This window comes from Alosa pseudoharengus, unplaced genomic scaffold, assembly GCF_046254945.1.
Source record: "Alosa pseudoharengus isolate Yale_2024_CS ecotype anadromous, Long Island Sound unplaced genomic scaffold, YU_APseudo_1.1 YU_APseudo_1.1_scf_22, whole genome shotgun sequence".
In the NCBI taxonomy this organism is placed as follows: Eukaryota; Metazoa; Chordata; class Actinopteri; order Clupeiformes; family Clupeidae; genus Alosa; species Alosa pseudoharengus.
In genome coordinates, this window is record NW_027468680.1 from 31,796,683 (window position 1) to 31,816,971 (window position 20,289).

The 20,289-nt window shown below is 40.6% G+C and overlaps 1 protein-coding gene and 1 long non-coding RNA gene across 3 annotated transcripts in view; both read right to left on the reverse strand.

Annotated features, from left to right (window-relative positions):
- Positions 1 to 1,722: 1,722 nt before the first annotated feature.
- Positions 1,723 to 4,910, reverse strand: LOC143139453 (uncharacterized). Its single transcript, XR_012990414.1, has 2 exons — positions 4,824 to 4,910; positions 1,723 to 4,617 (listed from the first exon to the last, which is right to left on the reverse strand). It is a non-coding gene; the product is annotated as an uncharacterized LOC143139453 (long non-coding RNA).
- A 6,784-nt stretch (positions 4,911 to 11,694) lies between these two features.
- The window catches only part of LOC143139144 (adhesion G-protein coupled receptor G5-like), a 29,184-nt gene continuing 20,589 nt past the window's right edge, over positions 11,695 to 20,289 (reverse strand). For both annotated transcript variants that reach the window (XM_076299743.1, XM_076299742.1), the window contains 10 exons: positions 19,504 to 19,657; positions 19,018 to 19,155; positions 18,742 to 18,852; positions 18,607 to 18,646; positions 17,167 to 17,267; positions 16,215 to 16,342; positions 15,158 to 15,429; positions 14,669 to 14,759; positions 14,112 to 14,395; positions 11,695 to 13,321 (listed from right to left, as the gene is read on the reverse strand). In XM_076299743.1, the coding sequence (XP_076155858.1) occupies positions 13,191 to 13,321; positions 14,112 to 14,395; positions 14,669 to 14,759; positions 15,158 to 15,429; positions 16,215 to 16,342; positions 17,167 to 17,267; positions 18,607 to 18,646; positions 18,742 to 18,852; positions 19,018 to 19,155; positions 19,504 to 19,657 (1,450 nt within the window). In that variant the 3' untranslated portion in view covers positions 11,695 to 13,190. The remainder of the gene's footprint in view (positions 13,322 to 14,111; positions 14,396 to 14,668; positions 14,760 to 15,157; positions 15,430 to 16,214; positions 16,343 to 17,166; positions 17,268 to 18,606; positions 18,647 to 18,741; positions 18,853 to 19,017; positions 19,156 to 19,503; positions 19,658 to 20,289) is intronic.

Consider the following 20,289-nt stretch of genomic DNA (forward strand, 5'->3'; position numbering starts at 1 on the left):
AATGGTCTAAATAATCTTCTTTTGCTTGATTCATTATTTTGTTGACTCTAATAGATGTTTGGGAAGCAGCGCTGGACTGAGCTTGATCTTTGTTAGTTTTTGTTATTGAGTTAGCTAACTTCAGTACAAGCTGGCTCAGAGGACTCTTTAGTAATGTCTCTGTCTCTCTCTCTCTCTCTCTCACACACACACACACACACACACACACACACACACATTCAGAGGTGTGGTTTCCATTAACATAGTGAGTCTTCACTTCACAGAATATCTGTACACATGAGGCAGTGATCTGCATGTTTGCGCTACATAGAGATGTGTTGATTATGGGATCATTAACAATTAAGGAGTTGGATGAACAATTAAGAAGTTGAATTTTCAGTAAAAATGTGTAGTGAATTAGTGCATATATATATATATATATATATATATTTACATCTATAATTAACATTTACACAATGGACACTTTAGAGGACACTTCCAAGCCATCGTTCCAGACAGTGATGAATGAGTGATGGGTCAGGCTGATGACTGTGAGGTGATCTATGCCTCAGGAACGATGCAGCAGTGGCTGCAGATTGTGTGGTTTACCCATTGCCACTGCGTGACAGCCTGGCCACATATTTCACTGGTCCCCTGGCAGCCTGGTTTTCTTGCCCACATCCGAATGACATTCATGAATGAGACAAATGAGATGCATTAAGGGTGGGTAGCGTTTCACAAAACACCCCCACCCCCCCGGAAAAGAAAATACCCCCAATGCCCGTCCCTTCTCAGAAGTCTCTGGTGGTCTTAAATTGTAAGTGATTCAAAATGCAAACACACACACTACACACATACTGACACACATATGTGACACACACACATGTGAAATCATGGACACTTCGACACACAGGCAAACAAATACCATGCCTCTGCAAGTTAGCTAACCCCACATTATCCCTCCTTCTTTCTCACACACACACTCTCTCACTATCTCTATCTCAAACACACACACACACACACACACACACACACACACATACACCTTTTTTAACCAAACCATCATCACCACACACATTGTCCATACACACACACACACACACACACACACACAGCCTTAAAATGTCTAAGACGGAGTAAAGTGACAAAGTCATTATGGGATAATTAGACATGCGCCAAAATGGATTGTGGCAAACCAGAAGACATAGTTCCAAGCTGTTCTTTTCATTGTCTGAGATGTGTTTGGATGTGTGAGGAATCCTCTTCTCATAAGATCCATGCTGTCACTGTCCCCTTGTCTTCTTGTGTTAACAGATGTGCTCAATCCTCAATGGATGGCAAATGACATGAGAACTTCATGCTGTGTGAAAATGTTTATAAGGTGGATGAAAGAACAGGATAACATGATGATGCCTGAAAAATGATGACTGAAAAATGTCTGCTTGACACATACCAGGACTGTGCAAAGTACAGCATATATTTAGGCACCTTTTAAACAATATTTACAAATGTTACTTTTGAACTAAAAACATACAAACCAAAAATACACCTAACTAATTTCAAAAAGATTGTTCGAAAATCAAATTATATTTCTTTTTGACACAGCAATGCAGAGGTAAAAATAACTGTTAAGGCAAATAAAAGGTCTAAAATGTTTACACAGTACTGCATTTACAAATAGTTAAATAATACTTCAAGTACTTGAGTCAAGCGGGTGATATAGGAAAACACAATTATACAGCATAAGTTTACAATAAGTTTATTTAGAGCATTTAACATAACAGACAAAACAATTTTAAAACCCTGAATATGTCAGTAGATTCAGTGGTGTAGGCGAATGTATGGATGCATTGAATAAATGTAGTGGTGCTAAAGAAAGAAAGAAAGAAAGAAAGAAAGAAAGGAAATAACAACACCCAACAAAACCAAGCACTCAGCTGCTGCCCCCAACAACCCTACGCTCATCTACCCACAATGCATCAGAGTGTCTTTTTAAAGACCCTGGACACCAGCTAATCAATGAAACAATCAGCAGGCCAAGCTGACGAGGACGCCACAGGCTGATGAGGACACCATGTACTCATCACAACATGCAGTGCCGGCGCTCCGCACACGCACATCAAGCACTGCGCGTAGGGCACCAAGTGCCTAGGGGGGCACCAAAAAAATCTTGGTCGTGAAAAATCATCACAATAGGCTACTAAATAACAAATACAATATGTCTAAAGCATGTTAATATGCAAAAGCAATACAAATGTAATAGGCCTAGACTAAATCAGTCGAGAAAAAGGTGAATCTCCTGTGCGGCCCTCTCTCCAGTCTCCCTCTGGTGCCCCCCTCCCCCACCTCCCAGTGGTCTGTTCGTTTACGCCTCAATCTTTAGGCAAGACACCTTTGACATGGCCTCAAGAGTCGGGGGCGGAAAAAAGGAAAAAGAAGAGACAGCCGGATGATACTCGCGCGGCGCTTGCAGGTAAGACAATGTTTTAAATAAAATACAAAAAGTTAGTTTTGTAGCCCTTAGAGTTACACTTTAATAGAAAGCAGGTGAACAGGGAAAAAACCGCAGCATTCTCATGTGAATGTGCAATGAAAGCCGTTTATTGATAAACCTTGTTTACAAGGGACTTGCCTGTACATGGGATTCTTCATACGCACTGTGCATTCCTACAAAAGCTTTTAACACTGAGGGCCAGATGTACGTACATTTGCGAACATAGCGTTATCAGCGCCATGGCCAACCCGCAGAAACCGCACGCTATGACACTTATGTTAACATCGTATTTAAGCTGCAGTTCATCGGGTAAAGCGCCTTTCTCCGCCCCCTACCGCAATTTACAAATGTTACTGAACGACATACTTCAATCACAAGCGCAGTTGAATGAAGTTAACTGATGACAACATTAAAAGGAATCAAACGTTTAGTGATAATGAAATAATACAATGCATGATGTCAACAAGCAGGAAGATAATGAAGAGCAGTAGTTCTACTCAAACTACTTGTACGTAAGCTATGGAAGATTGGTCAAAACTAGCAAGTAGGAAAGTTTAAATGGATGTAAGTGAAAGTAAGACATTAGAAAGGCCAACAAAAGTGATGGTTGCTTTTGATATAGTACAAAGACGCAAATCTGGTGCTCTAAATAGTGATTCTGCTGTCTTTGAAAGGTTTTCTTATTGACGCATTTAACCGCAAACTGCATTTAACACCTGCTTTTACAAGCCGTAAATATTTAGGCGCAAAATAGACGTGTGCTTTTATGGGCAGTTTTCGTACATACAGGGGAATACCTAATTAGGTGCATGAGATGGGACAGCATTCTCACATTCTCAAAGCATTTGATATTCTCAGCTCCCGCAACAGGCAGTCTGCGGTTTTACCTCAGTGCAAGCTGTTTGTACAAACTTCGCCATTATTTTACGCGCACGTTGTGAAACAAAAATGACTGAAGTGGGTGCAAAAGCGTACATCTGGCCCTGAGTTTGTTGTAAAGAATACTTTGTTTGTGGCAAAGAGTACTGCATTCTGACATGTAAAATATTTATTTCTTATTCCGCCTTAAATGGATTAAACAAAATGGCACTTATGTTTACATAACATTAGGAATGCTGTTTTCCTGTGAAAATAGGTCAACAAGCTGCTTTCTCGCATGTACTTAAACACTAAACTAAGCTGCCTTCTCATGCATGTAAACACAGTGATTGACATTCCTGGTCATATCGCCTTTTTCAGAATGGCCAAAGGTTATAACACATCACTACTCTGAAAACCAACTATGCAATAAACAGTATATAAAGGATATAAATCACCAAATGACAAAGATGTTTGCAGTTGAGGAATCACTTTCTCAGTTTCATAGACACTCGTAAACACCATGACATAACTATATGTGGATTTCAAGAGAAATGTCTCACCCAGGGCTACAAATGAAGTCCAGGAGGGAATGTCTGAGGAAGTCCATCTTAACTCATCATCCCTTCCAACTGAGCCATTATGAGGTTTATGAAATCCCCCATCCATCAACTAAATAGATTAGCTGTGGCAAAGAGGATGCAGGATCAGAAGAAAAGGAGACAGCTTGTTTATTAAAAAGACAATTGTGGGGGAGGTTGGGGGGGGCGATGTGGTGCAACAGGCCACAACGCCCATACCATGAACAGGTCCAAGTGCCCACGGGGACCCAGGTTCGAATCTGACCTGCGGTCATTTCCCGACCCCACCCCATCTCTCTCTTGTATTGTGACTGGGGGCTGGATTCACTCTTCTGTGACATAATCCAATAAACATGCCTCAAATAAATACATTCTAAATTTAATTGATTATTAAAGGATACAAAACAGAGAGGCTTGCGGGTTTCGACTGTCTCTTTGGCATAGTAAGGCTCTCTGTTTGTTTTGCAAATACTGCTCCATCAATACCGTGTTGTGCTTGATGCTTGATGTATGAAGTAGTAATAATAAGAATAGCAAACAACAACTGTTCTGCTCTCACTATGTGTTGTACTTCCTCAGTGTTAACATAGATTAAACAGGCAGCCAAACTCCTTTTCAAGAGCCAGGAAACTGAGCGTGCTTGCTCCTTTTATTGACTTCGTTTGCAGCATAAAGTCAATTTGACAACATTGAATTGGAGTGAAACTACAAAAAAGAAAAGAAAAACGGAAAATACACTTAGTATGCTATATATAGCCACAGTAGCATAGTATGACGTTATTGACGCTTAGCCTACAAGTTAACATGCTAACGCGATCATAATCACACACACGCAGGTAATCTAATAATCAAAATTCCTCGAAAGCATTCATACAAAAACTCTAAACATGTACAAAACTCATAGCACTTACAGTCATTGCTTTCTGAAGGCTCAATCCAACGGATTAAAAGAGATTTTACACACGAGGTAAAACAGTAGCAACCATGCATTTGTTTACGTTCTTATTCTTCCTGCTTTCTTACCACTTCCTTCTAACGTTCCGATCTACCCAATAGCAATCAGTGTCAGAACAAAAGCCCCACAATAGCAACAATACAACTACATAAATGACCTTAACATAGAAAAATACAACTTAGTTATTTTTTTAAGTCTTCTTAGCACACACAACTTATTTGGGCAGAACAACAACAATAACAAACTTAACTTGAATTTTAACGGATGAGCTGTCCATAAGTCTCTATGGGTGGACTATCTAAGTGAAGTGTTACCAGTAATGTTTTTGGTTTAACTGTAGTTCAATACAGCAATATAGACATGATACAATATGCTGGATTATTATTTGTTATTTGTGAAGAATTGTGAACAATTGTGAACAATAATGTCAAGATTTGTAAATGAACATGAACTTTTTTTAATTTAATGTTCTTGTGTAATGCACCAAGTGATTCAAATCTGTTTTTGCTGCCCTGCCATTGCTAATATTATTCTGGTCCCAAAGCACCTGGAATATACAAGGGTTTTCTGTCAGGTTCCCTGTGATGGATATTTCCTGTTTCATTTGTGGGTCAAATCTGTGCAGAACAATGGGCAAATTGGTTGCATGAAGAATGGACCTACAGTATGTCTCTCTGTGTGTGTGTGTGTGTGTGTGTGTGTGTGTGTGTGGTTTCATAGCGGTGAGGGGCGGGGGCAGAGGCTCTTGAGTGAAAATGTGTGAATGAACAACCTCTCCTGGCCTGTCCTCCTTTGTCAGTCATGTCTGGTTTGCTGGCTGCGTGTGTGTTTGTTGTTGATAGTGTGCGTGTGTGTGTGTGTATGTGAAGGGGGTCAGGTAGAGGGCGCTGGGGGGGGGGGGGGGGGGGTTTCGTGACACGGAGTGAGAGAGGGGGACCCCCACTGCTCCCCCTGACGTGAGAAGAGCAGAGGGGTTCTGTGCTGAAGGAGAGGCAAGAGAGCAGAGGTCAGCGCGCCAGCTGAACGCTTTTACAGGTTTACACACACACACACACACACCCCCCCCCACACACACACACTTACTCACTCACTCAATCATTTAATCACACATGTACAACCACACACACAGACTGACATAAAAACCCACAACAATTACAAACACAATACAAACACACACACACGCACACACACACCCATACACACACACGCACACACACACACACACAGAGACACACACGCACAGACACACAATTGTATAGGAGCACACACACTCCCATTTCCTTCTTCTGTTGTGCCTCTGATGACAGTGCTTGATGAATGACAGAGGTACGTGGTGAGTTGGGGCCGTCTCTCTAGAGGGATGCCTGTGACATGCCGATGACATGACGTGACAGTCCGTGTCTATCTTCCACGCTTTGTTCTCTCATCACCAAACAACAGCATTTGGGATAACAGCTACTGCTGCATTTAACAGCAGAGATGGTCATTATCAAGGAATACCGATATTTGGATGGCCCATTAGCTCTTAAAGTGTTGTGAATCAGAATCCTTTCTGTAAATGTATACTGTGTTCTTGGGCCTGTTGTGATTTTGTGCCCATATGTACCCTGCGTGTGTCTTTGGTCTGTATGCAGTGTATCCTTTGTTTATCCTTGAATGATTAGAATTCAGTAGGGACCTTTTGACTTATACTCAGGTGTGACTCTATTGTATACACTTGCAAGGATGGGGGAGCAGACCTCCTATTGTCACCATTTGGCCATGAGCAAGTTGGGGTGCTAAAACAATATGTGGCCAGGCTTTTGAAGCTTAATTAAAGAATAGTAAAGCTGACGACACAACAACAAGAGAACACATCCCCACACACCACACCTTTATATTGCTTATTCATACTAGAGGTCACTACTTCTCTTTGTTTGTAACTTACTTAAGGCTAAGATTTACTTTGTATAGTTAGAGAATACTGGTGAAACCCATGATGGGGTGACAGAAGCATGTACCTCTCCTTTGAGGGGCACTGGCCCCTCATTGAAAAGAATAAAAGCCTGTTCCTGATTTTCCATTGTCCTGACAGAGTCTCCAGAGAAATATGGTAGTAAAAAATGCTATCAGCTCCAATGGAAGTTTCTTCAGCATTCTGAGGAGCCATCTAACAAAATCCTAATTTTGTTACATGGCTCCTCAGAATGCTGAAGAAACTGCAGTAATTGCGGTAACATAAATTAATTTAAGGGTATCAAAGTTCATGTTCAAGCTGGATTGTGTATGCTTGGCATGGACCCAGTAAAAGAATGTTCAGGGTGCATATCCTCAGAGCTGTCTGGCTAAACAGGCTCATCTGGAGTGATCATCTCTCTGAACCAGGCGCGGGTCGGATCTGGGCCAGCAGCGGCTGTGTTCCAGGGCATATGGGGTCTCCTCCCATCCTGACTCCTTTATTGGCTCCAGGCTGTTAAGAGCTCATGTCGCGCCAACTGATGTTTCTCCTCAGTGACCTTTGACCTATAAGCACCTATCCTCTTTCCTCTAACTTGACCCCCAGGGCCCTTCCTGTGGGCTGAGGGGGGCAGTAGTGCTGGTGGCGGCGTCAGCAGTGGTAGGGATGGTTAGTGCCCTTGGAGCTTCTCACCTCTCGTGCCACGGTGAACGCTTGCTCAGACGGGGCTCACACGCTATATGCTGGGGTGATTTACTGCCGTGAACTCACCACTCCACCTCTCACATCTCAACCAATCCTAATCCCTCCAACCGCCCCTATACTAAACCTCAGCACCCCACACGTTTTAATTTACCTGACCCTTACGTGCTGTCTGGGTCACTGTGGTGACATGCAAGGGGGGTAGGAGTACCCCTTGACGGAAACATACGGCACCCCCCTTCTGCCCCCCCCCCCCCCCCCCCACACACACACACACACATACACACACACACAGGCACATGCACACGCACACACACACACACACACCTCAGCCCCCACTTCCCCCAGAAAGCTGCAGTCACGCAAGGCCTGCCCTGCGCCAGGACCTTGGCTGAATTTTTACTGCGTTCGTCGGGGAAACCAGACACTACAAAGGCCCCAGATCCACATCAATTTCACAAGGAGACTTACTGGGAAATAAATCACTCCAAGGATGTATGGGGTAAGAGTTGGGAGGTTGGTGTGTGTGTGTGTGTGTGTGTGTGTGTGTGTGTTGGTGGTGGTGGTGGTGGTGGGGGTGGGGGGGGGGGGGTAGAAGGAATGGAAATGAGGGTGCATAGTGTGCTCCCAGGAACTGAAAAAAAGCTGAATGCTGAATGTAAAATACAATCTATGGCCTGCCTCCGGCCATCAATCTGTATTTCTGTCATCGAGGAACAGTCACATCCAAGTTCACTTTGCTGTTGACAAAGTTTCTTTTGTTGACCCCTTGATCCTCTTTTTTCATATTCCAAAGCAATATAGCATATGCAATATAAGTCATCAAACACGTCCATTCAGCTCCTCTGCCAGTGATTTACGCAATCAAGACACTTTTTGCAAGACCTCTTTGATTTAGATGAATGTCAAATTTGGGCAGTTTGAGGACTAAAAGATAATTGAATGTTTATGGACATTGTTTTGAGCTGCTCGCACGCACGCACGCACACACATGCATGTTTTTACAATAAGCATGAATCTAATAAGAGAACAGAACAATTTGTGCAAGTGAAAAATAAACAGAACAGAACCCTCAAATAAACTTGTGTTTTTGTCATTGTCTCATAAAACAATGCTTTTATAAACATGTATTTTGAGTGTATTTTATTTACTGGTGACTAGATTACATAGCCACATTTTTACAATCTTTCTTGACATAAAGACATGAAGAACAGAATGTCAGAATATGACAAAGACACACACACACGCCTCTCTTTAATTTCAGGCAGATACAGTATGGGGATGTGGAATGGTCTTCTCTGCTAATGATCAACAGTTAGCATGCTGTAGATGGAGGCCACAGCTGCATGGTCAGCTTGTGCTCACTCTGAGGCACCACAGTACATTTGAGGTCACAGGACATAATGGACTGAAGGCAATTAAAAGTGTTTCTTTGACTTTATTTCGCTGAGAGGTTTCCATATATATTAGTTTTATTGTGGTGGCTGTTGTTTCACAAGCCTGCAAGGGAAATGAGAGAGTCAATCATGTAGAATTACAGCTAATGTTTTTATTGAATTCCTTTTATGTGTTTTTTCTCTCTCTTTTCCTTTCCATGGTTGCATTGGTCTGGCTGAAAAACTGAAACATTTGGGCATACATTAATTGCAGTCTTTTTTTTTTAAACGTCAACCACTTGATGTGAAGTTATTATGAGTCAATTTTATAATTTGTTTTCTGGTGTGGTAGGCTATTCTCTGAGGTCATTTAGCCAGTTTTATGACGAAAGTCACAGCGTCATACTGCACTTTGTCGTCACTTTGTTTCTCTGATTTGTGACCTGAGGATGTCCATCGTGAAGATCATTCATCATCACACTTCCTCCACAGGACGATAGGTCATTTCTCTGGGCTGTGGTTCCGCTCACTCATGCAGCTTGTGGTAATTCTCCCCAGCTTGCTGCTGTTGCTGCCGCCACACTAAGCTCACGCTGTGTATGCTATGTGACAGGACGTAAAAGAGTCTCGTCGCAGGTCTTCTGTTGGAACTGGCCTTTAAAAGACTCTGTAAGGGGTTCCACCGGGTTTCTGAAATGCAAGCTGAAAGGTCTTTTGCCGTGAGTTTGAGTTTTTTCTACTGGGAAGTTATTACGTTGGCAGGATAATTACATTTAAAACTTGCAGATTTAAATTATATTGGTGGTTTATTACGTTGGTGGGAAGTTACTACATTGGTGGGTGCTACAAGTGACAAAGTGACAGATGTACAGTATGTTTATGTCGACATGTCAGTGTGTGTGTGTGTGTGTGTGTGTGTGTGTGTGTGTTTCTCTCTCTATCTCTCTCTTTGTGTGTGTGTGTGTGTGTGTATCTGTGTGTGTGTGTATGTATGTCTGTGTGTGTGTCTGTGTATGCAATATATGGGGCAGGCTTGTGCAAAATTCCAGAATTGAATTGAAACTGGCTCTTAAATTCCAATTCAATTCTTGAATTTCTCTTGCATTTCAATTGAGGTAGCAAACAGGATGCAGAATTGCAATTCGAATTGTGCACAACCCTGATATGGGGGTATACTATTCAAAGATACTCAATGTGTGAATGTTTCAATTTAATTCCCTCAACTCCCTACAATATAGCCAATCAATCACAGTGTTTCCCACAGAATTTAATTCTATTTGTGGTGGTAGGTTTGCAGAATTAACTCGAATGCAACAGTTTTTAACAAATTAGTGCAGCGCGGTTTTGATTCCAGCCAGATTCAAGCACAATTTAGTACAGCCAGGAAAACCATTGTGTGGTGGTCAATGTTGATATTGTGGTGGGCCGCCACAAATAAGTCAATGTATGGGAAACACTGAATCAAATACTAAGTGCTTATTATGGTGTTGAGTACGCATGGGAGGTCTGATCAAATTTTTTTTTATGGGGGGCGACAATTTTAGCATGTTCCCCATTGACAAAAATGTAACAAATAAATACTTGGGTCACATGTGTCACTCTGAACCAATCAAATCAGCTCTCCAACGACATAGCCTTACGTTAAACAATGCCCATTCACTTGCATGGTGAAGAACTGTCATTTGTCTCACAATCATTTTTTTTTCCATTTTAGACCTAAGTGCTGTTATAATTTGGGAGAGATGTTACAGATCATGACAGTTTTTGTATAATTTAAAGGGACCCGAGTTGTTTCAGATACAGTAATAGGGGTTTTAGGCTATGTAAGCCACCTTCTCCATGGGATTCCATTAAAAAACTCTTCTGATTCTGAAGTCCCAGACCCAACTGCAATTACACTTTTTCAGCAGAAGATTGGAATCTCCCTTTTCAGATGGTCTTCACAGAGATCAAAATATGATTGGATACAAACTATTGTTTCCCCCTCCCTGCTTCTCATGCTGTCAATCAAATCGCAGAAACAGAAGCAGACACAATAACAAATGGAAATCATTATTAAAGAATCCATGATTTTTGACCAATTTGAAGATAGACCTGCTGCGAATTGCCCTGGGTGTGCTCACATGTATTTATCTTACCACATTTTGTATTACATGTTTTTAGATTTTCTATGTTTTAATATGTTTCTTTGTTTTTATAAGGGTATTAAAATTGATCCATTGTTTCAAGTCTTCATCACACCAATGAGATGACACCCTGCACAGCCTCCATTCTGGGCTGGGCAGCATCCTGCAGGCTGGGATGCCACCCACCAACAACGCTTGCCACAGATATTCCCTACCCTGATTCCACTTCTACCACATCAAAATACCAATATGATTCACATAAACAATATCTAGTGGCCAACTCCTCTGTCTGTTCTTACTTTTCACGCAAGTTAAATCAAAGCAATAATGCCTGCAAACAAAAAAATTGCCCACACTCTTAGCATTGTGTTTTAAGCACACAGTAGACTGCAGTTAAGTGTACTGTGGTCACTCAAGAATGCCTTTGTTAAAGCATCTAAACGTGGGCAGGGCAAGATGGCTGTTGGCAGAGAACGGATGCTGTGGTTCCAAGGACGGCAAGAGGAGGAGATGCATCTTCCTCGAGTGAGGTAAGGAAAATGGACAGATGTCCATATGTGAGTTTTCTCTTGGGTTCAGATTCAAGGCTTGACTTTCTTGAATCCTTTTGCTCTGGGCATATTATTTTTGCCTTTGGAGACACATAAATAATAAAATAAAACAACATAGGCTAGTGGGATTGTATAACTTTTTTAATTTTTAATTAGGTCATCATTATACATAGAATATATAACATTTCTGCATAATCATAAATTTAGTAGCCTAAATATCAAATAAAAATATTGAAAGCAAAGACAGATCAAAAATACACACAAGCATTTGGGGTCAAAGGCTAACTGGTGGGTTAAGCCAGCGGTTTTTCTACATCCTATTATTGCTGTAGATAGCCATGAGATCACTACTCCTCTGCGTGTTAGAGCACACATGCCGCTTGATACAACCCTCGGTACATAGGCCGCTAATTGTGCACATGCACGCAACGAGAACGCACCCAAGTCGGCTTCCTATCTCTAAGGTGGGTCAAGCCGCAAGACATCCTTCATTTAGGCTACCGTGCCTGGTTGTCCATTACAGCCCGTCATATAATGACACCATTATGAAACATTTTTTGATTGGAGTAGCATTTGGTTTAGGGCTCTTGCCTACATCACCTCATTTACGTTAAGGGTATTTGAAGCGTTCAAATGGTTTCATACGAATCAGTTTTAGGAAGAAATAAAGGCATAACTAGAAGTAGCCTGCTACAGTGTCATTTAATTTTTGTCGTGAATCATAACCCGACTTCCCGTTTACACTGGTGACTCAGGAATTTAGGACGAAGCTGAAGGAATTTAGGGATAATCTTGCTGCACTGTCTGCATCAAGGATCAGGCATGCCACAGATATTTACTGAACCCTAGATCCACACAAGACATTTGTAGAACATATGTGTCTCTCTGTCGCTGAATCACAGCTGAGCCGACGCAGCGTTCCAGTTTTTGGAGAGCGAACTGACAGAAAACTAGCCGACACTGCACCCTAGTGTTAGTGAATATAACACAAATTCTTCGGCACTTCTCACCCAAACTCATACAAGAGTACATTTAAGAGACACTTCATTAATTATACACACAGAGTACATTTAAAAAAGACATGTCATTAATTAGACAGAGGAAATATATAATGTGCCATATGTGCAACTTGAAGTTAAGTAAGTTTAATAGGCCTATAATTGTTTAACTGCTACAACCTGCTACAAATAATGAGATTCTTGTTATTTTTAAGTGTAAGGCTATTTTAATATTTAGCATTTTGCAATTTTGGCCACAAATACCCAAATCACCTGGTTATTGATATAGTCTCTTTACAATATTACCATGTATAACAGCAGAGAAATTGTTGTGTTTTTTCTAAGCGACAAGTTTTTTAGTCTGATATAAGTTACTTACATGTCATTATAAAACAAAGGTTCAATACCGAACCCCTTTTATAGTGAGATCCAGAACCTATCATGGTCTAGATCTTTATTTTGTAGAAATATCTGACACAAATCTACTGTTATCTATTACCTCCCACTAATCTGGAACTATCTCTCTGTAAAAAAAAAACAACCCATAAAGAATCATTTTTCTAAAAGTGCACTGTAGAACTTTATGAGAACCGTCCAATTTGTTGGGGAACCTTGTTTTTTTTAACTTGAGTACTTAGCCTTGGGTTACATAGGTATTGCTTGTAGCTATATTAGAGGATGTGCTGCTACTGAATGTGTTGTCAGGCTTTGTGTCTTCGGCAAGGTCCTTGCTGTTATTGTAGTAATAGATGAACAGGAAAAACCCTTGGTTGAGGAAGAAAAAGAGAAAGAACTGTTTAATTCCACCTCCTCATGGTTTAGAAATGTTCAGTGATTTTAATAAACATTATTTATTTAATAAACATTTCTAAACTTTTTACTTCGTGGATATCTGTTTAATTAACTTAATAAACTTAACATAATTCCTTCTTTTGGCTCAGTGTCTTTTCATACTCCTCTGTAGGTTTTTTTTTTAAAGCGAAAGAGGGCTGTTGCTCTATTATTTAGCCTTAAGTGGTCATTCTTAGGCTAACGTTGCTAATGCTGGCTAGTCTCTGCAGCACCAAGCTCCAGTCTGTTATCAAAAAGTGCAGATTCATAACATCATAAGATTTACTTTGATTTTGTTAGAGAATTAGAGAGAATTAGAGAACCTTTGAGATATTTTATTATACACAATTATGACAACTTACAGACAGAGAGGAAATGTCCTTAGCATCATAAACTGTGCAGTTCTTATCACTTTTGTGCAAATATAGTGTTTTATGGTTATTGAAAGTCGGGAACCTCCTTACATAGTGTGCTGTTTATTTTGTGATAATATGTTGCGTCACTGGCACCACCCTGGCTCCTGACACCAGAAATAGACTTGACCACAGTCATAAACCATTGGTGTGTTTTGAATACACATTAGTGTCTTTGCATCTGTTTAAACTCTCCCCTCCTTTTTATGTCCTCAATGTTCAATGTTTTTTTTATGTTATATTGAATCCACATCTAAGCTCACAGTTGTAAATGCTGCCTGCACTTTGCTTTGTTGGCTGTTGTCTGTTACCTTGAAAGGCATTGAGAACACAGAATATGTAGTAGGATGGTATCATCATGGGCCCATAGCTGAAGAACGCCACCCCCCAGGTGAGTCCTAGCAGGGCCAGCAGGCTCATAATGGCCATTAAGTTCTTGGAGACAGAGGGCGTCTTGGCGTACTTGACCTTCAGCTTGCTGGACATGAGGATTTTTTGCACCACCACAAAGAAGATGCCCAGTGTGAAGAGGAACACCAGTGCATAGTAGCCGATGTTTACCACGAAGTGCACCGTTGTGTCCTTTATCCAGCACCTTGTGAAGGACAGACATGGTCAGTTATAGACTTGGAGACTTAAACGATTATCATGGACACGGCTTGTCAATGGGTCTGCAATATGATGATTCCAGTGGTACAGACTTGCTGAATGATTATTACAACACTGTTTTTCTAGGTATTTCGACCAATCTGTAACTACATTGTAGAGTGATTATAGCCATGAGCACATTGCTGTTGAGTTACACTAGTGACACTGGTTACTGGTTGTTCATGTCATTGACTTACAAGTGTTTACATCTCAAACTTACGTTTTTGATTGAAATCCACTAGTGGTGGTAATGGTCACCAGTGTGTACTTATTCAGAACAGCAAGCGTGATGACAACCACAGCTGGGCAAGCTTCAGAAGGACACAGAGAACAGTAATTCAGTATATACTTCAGTGAAGCAACATATGCTCTACACTTATTTGCACTTTATTCATTTGCATACTCTGTGGAAAGATGAATGAGTTTTGCCATATTTCCTGTTCAGCCTCACGGCAACTTTGCAATGGAAGAATACTAAATGCAAGGCACTTCTGTCTTGCCCGAGTCTAAGATGTAGTCATACTAAAATGACTGAATAGGTATGACCAGATACCTGTTGAAATCTATGTTTTGTTGGACAAAAAAACACACTACATTACTCGTTACATATTATATTTGCATGTATGTTATATTTTGTTATCATTTCTTGATATTGTGATCTTTGTTTTCAACTAACGTTAACTAAAAAACTTGCATGACTCTGCCTTACCCCAGGCTGGGATGCACATCTTCAGCATGTAGTTTTTGATGTCTTTGGTGTTGCTCATCTTGACGAGGCGCAGGTACAGGTGGAGAGCTTGCATAGCAAACCAAGTGAACGTGGACAGCATAGAGTAGTGCATGAGGGTGGCGATGATGATGCAGCCAATGTTACTGCCCATGTTGGCCACCGACTCGTTGGTCAGGAAAGTCAGGTTGAGGAGGAGGAGCGCTGTGAACAGATTCATCAGGATCTGGATGGCCTGGCTGGACTTGGCTTTGCTGAGTCAAATCAAACAACACAAAAACAAACGTTTAAATAAAACAAATCAACAGTTCAGAGAATATAATAGCATAATACCAGCACAATGTATGGTCAAAGGTAAACCATGTGAGCAGTAGTGGAAGTATAGAGGTAGTGGCCATAATGTCACAGTAAACTATTCACTAGGATTCAGTAGGATTCAGTCCTATCTACTTCACCATGCAGTGTGCCTGGATAAGGGATAAAACATCCTCACTAAGAACTGTGCTATGGGAAAACCTCATGGCTCTATACTGGGGCTGTATATGGGAAAACCTTGTGGCTCTATACTGGGGCCGTATATATGGGAAAACCTCATGGCTCTATACTGGGGCCGTTCTTGTTTAACAAATACATCAATGGCGTCCTATCTGTATGTGATGGTGTGTAGATCTTGATTTATGCAGGTAACACATTCTGATGTGCATGATAAAAACAAACAAGTTGCTGTTAAACTGTCAACAACAATGGGCAAAGTGGCAGAGTGGTTCAGTTATTCATGTCTCTCTATTCATGTCAAATCTCCTGCAATACCATCCTCGGTTTCTCTCTAATATTATTAATTGTAGTACTTCATATTTTTCTCCTTCTCCTCCTTTTTTCCCTATTGCAGTTTAGCTTGAATGTGGTTCCACACTTGTAAGCTGCTTTGGCTAAAAGTGCTTGCTAAATGAATAAATGTGAATGTAAAATGAATGGGTGAGTTTGAAAAGTTCTGCGAGTGGTCCAAGTTGTTTGATGGGGTGGAAAAGGGCCAGTGTACCGTAGCAGAAAATGCATGAAAAGCGCCACCCCCAGGAAAAATATGGAAAGGCCACAGCCGATGTAGCTGATGTATGTCAGGGAGACGAGGTCCGATTCGGAGAGGGTGTCGTTAGTTGGTAGAGCATTCTGGTGCAAGATTAGGAAAGAACAATAATTCAGTTATTTGACATGTTTCAAAACGCAGGCTCAATTTTGCTGGACTGCTTTTAATGATACTGGGGAAAATGGCAAGTTTTTCCCCCTTCATTCTTTATCGACTTACATGCTACCTCATTTGTATGTTGCCTTAGATAACAATAACATCTGCACAACAGCTACACGTGTACATGTGTAAATGTGAAGTATTAGTGTAGGTCTCCAGCTTATGACAGAATTCTACTGTAAAGTTCTGAAACAAATGCCAGTGTCTGCCATTCTTAGATGGTGATGCATGCATGTGGATGATGGTGAAGAAAGATAACCTTGGACAGTCAGAGATTGTACTGAGGGTACTATATGTAATGCATGCATATATACATACATTGTATTTTTTGTCCTCTATCCTTTTTTTCTTGTTCTCTATTAACTATGGTTATTTTCCATAAGTTTAAATCTATATATGTTTATACACATCTAAATAACGTGTTGTTTTTTATAGTATATTTTTGGGGCTTTTTATGCCTTTAATCAGATAGGATAGTGGAGATTGACAGGAAGTGAGTGGGAGAGAGAGTCGGGGTGGGATCCGGAAAGGACCACGGGGCGGGAATTGAACCCGGGTCGCCGGTGTACGGTGCCCCAGCCAGTCGCGCCACTGCTGGGGCCTAAATAACGTGTTCTATGCATTTGTTTATATGACTGCTTTGGTAATTCAAATACCTCTTTTGTCATGTCAATAAAGCACCTTTTGAATTTGAATGGAAAGAGAGATAGAGAGAAGGAGAGATAGAGAAAGAAATCATTCATCTTACCATTAGAATGGCAAAGAAGGTAAGATGATAACATTTGCATGTGATGGTGCTGTTGCCCTTCACTGTCTCACATCCGTCCTCTGTCCAGGTAGGTTGATCCCCTCCAGAGTGAAATTGGAAGAGAGAGAGAAAGAGAGAGAGAGAGAGAGAGAGAGAGAGAGAGAGAGAGAGAGAGTGAGAGGGTGGCAGGGAGTGGGATAGAGGGAGCGAAAGCATGCAAGCAGATAACACGCTGACATACGAGCAGCTCCAGTGCTCCACAGTTCTCCACTCTTAACTGTATTGGTGGTAGCTCAGTTCACCCTTGTGCTCTCCAGAAAAAAAAGATATGATTGAGGTACAACTTTTGCCGATGTACCCTTCACACTGAGATGTACCATTTCAAGGCCATTGATGTGCCCTTTCTAAGCAAACTGACCAATTCAGGAGTACAACTGTGTATCTTGAGGGTATTTGCCACAGTTATGGTATTGCTACACAGTATCTTATTATTTGACAGTGTATAATTCACTCATAACAGACAGAATTATATAACTGCAGTCACTGCAGTAATTCAAGTACTGTTAATAAACCAAATGATAACAAGGGATAATAAAACTGCTGTGGGCTTGAGGAGACAAATAGCATTGCTGCTGTGCTGTATTTTAGTTTAGTTTGTTTAGCTAGTTTTAGGGCTGTCAAAATAACTGATTAATTTCGATTAATTAATTTGAGAAAAAATAACTGATTAAAAAAATGAGTGCAGATTAATCGATTCCGTATGACCTTTGACCTCGAGCCGTTCTAGTCAGTAAAAATTAGACTGTAAAATGAAGGAGAGAGAAGAAAACATGCTGCCTGGATCATTGATTGGAACATTTACTTTTAAAAAACGACCTGATGGTGTTGATAAAAAATAGTCGCACATCAATGCAAAGAAATAAGTGTTGACATTGAGGGGAGTGTTAATTTATTTTCATTATGTCCCCAAGGTTATATCTGTGGCCTGAAATGCCTTGTATGTGAAAAAAAAAACTTTATCCCAAAGCACTTTTGAATTTATTTCCTCAGCATATTAGGTCATATCATAGATTATTATGGCAATTATTTGAACAGTGAAAATAATAATGAAAGAGTTTTTGAACTTTAATGTCAATAATGCTGATTATTCAATGATTCATTTGAATCTAAATATTTAAAATACTTTCACAGCAAAAATTATATATGCGATTAATTTAGATTAATTAATCACAGAGTATGTAATTAATTAGATTAATTTTTTTTAATCAATTGACAGCCCTAGTTAGTTTATTATTATTTGTCATTTTCCATACCAAAAACACATCTCTTAGTTGTTAATGACCACTACTGGCTTCTGATCATTTTAGCTGTTGGAGTTTATGATGATCAAGATGCACTGAGCAAAACAAAAATAAAAATAATAAATATGAAAAGACATACCGACACCATTCCAGGAGGTGCAGATAAATGTAACATTCTCCTGTTGATTTACACACAAAATGTTTAATGTTGTTCTGCATTCAGCAATCTCAGATGTAATGAATGAAATTCTGAACCTCCTCTCTCCACACTCACCATGCTGACATTTTCAAAATGAATTTTGATAGGATCTTTCAAATTGGAGATGTTGGCAGACATAGATATGCCATACACAGCATTATCTAAAACGCTGCTGTTTTTGCAATCCTGTGTAAAATTAAAAATGTTAAATGAAATGACAACCTTGTTCACTGAGCAATTTTTAATATCGGAATATTATAATTTTGCCCCTTTACCCACCAAATGTAATATCTTTAACAAACCTACCTATATCTAACTTATAAATTGCTAACCTTACACTGTTATACTTACCATGGACATGTTAGGAAAGCGTAATACCCCTGCAAATCCCTCTCCACCATTGGCTGATCGGGAAATATTCACAGCCTCTGCAGGAATGTCGACAGACCAAGAATGCTTTGTCTGCAGTGCATTTGGGTTGGAAACAATCTGTGAAACAATACAAAGTTGGTATAGCCGTAATCTTGTGTCTCAAGACATGCTACACACCAAATATTTGACTTATTTTCCTTAAAAAACTACTCAAACGGATTGATTGATTATCAAAATAATTGACAGCTACTCAATTAATCAATTATTTGTTGCAGTTTTATAGGCCAGTAGAATCTACTATCTTGGAGTAGGGCTGTGTATTGCATAATAAAATCTCACAACATGATACACCTCGCAATACATGTTGCATGTATAATACATACATGTACTGTTTTTAGGTTGTAATCTCCATCAACACTGCTACAATCAATGAACTATCAGGAATCATGAAAAATATGTTCTTACAACCATCGCTTTCGCTTCCACAGAGTATGCAACGGAGAATGGGTTATCCTCTTTAAGCCGTATGATAGCTCCTTTAACTTCCCCAGCTTCCACTTTGGCACTGGACATGTTTCCTAACTTGTCCAGCGTGGATTTCAAGTTTTCCATAAGAGTGCTATATCACAAAAAAAAAGAAAAACAATTAAAAAATATATATCTACGAATATAGATATATATATATACTAACCTTACACTATCCCACACCCCTCGTCCATCTGGACGAGGAGGTGGGACGGGCCTGCTGATCTCCAACAAATGGAAATTCACCCCGCTACTGCCTTCAAACAAATATGTCTCATTCGAATTCCATGCCATCACAGTGATCGCCCCAGCAAAACTCTACGTGCTGGTCATCTACCGCCCTCCAGGCCAACTAGGCGACTTTTTGGATGAACTTGACACTCTGCTGTCCTCCATCCCTGAGCATGACTGTCCGCTTCTTCTTCTCGGCGATATCAACATCCACTTAGATGCCCCAGGCTCAGCGGACTTTCTGGCCCTGATCCACTCCTTTGACCTCAAACTGGTTCAAAGCCCACCGACACACAAAGCTGGCAAAGAGCTTGACTTAATCTTCACTCGGAACTGCAGCACAGACACCCTCACGGTGACGCCTCTCCATCTTTCTGACCACTTCTTCATCCGGTTCAACGTCAGCCTGACAGAACAGCCTCCGGCTCCTCAGCCGATGGTCACGTTCCGCCGCAACATCCGGAACCTGTCTCCAACGCACTTTTCCTCTGTGGT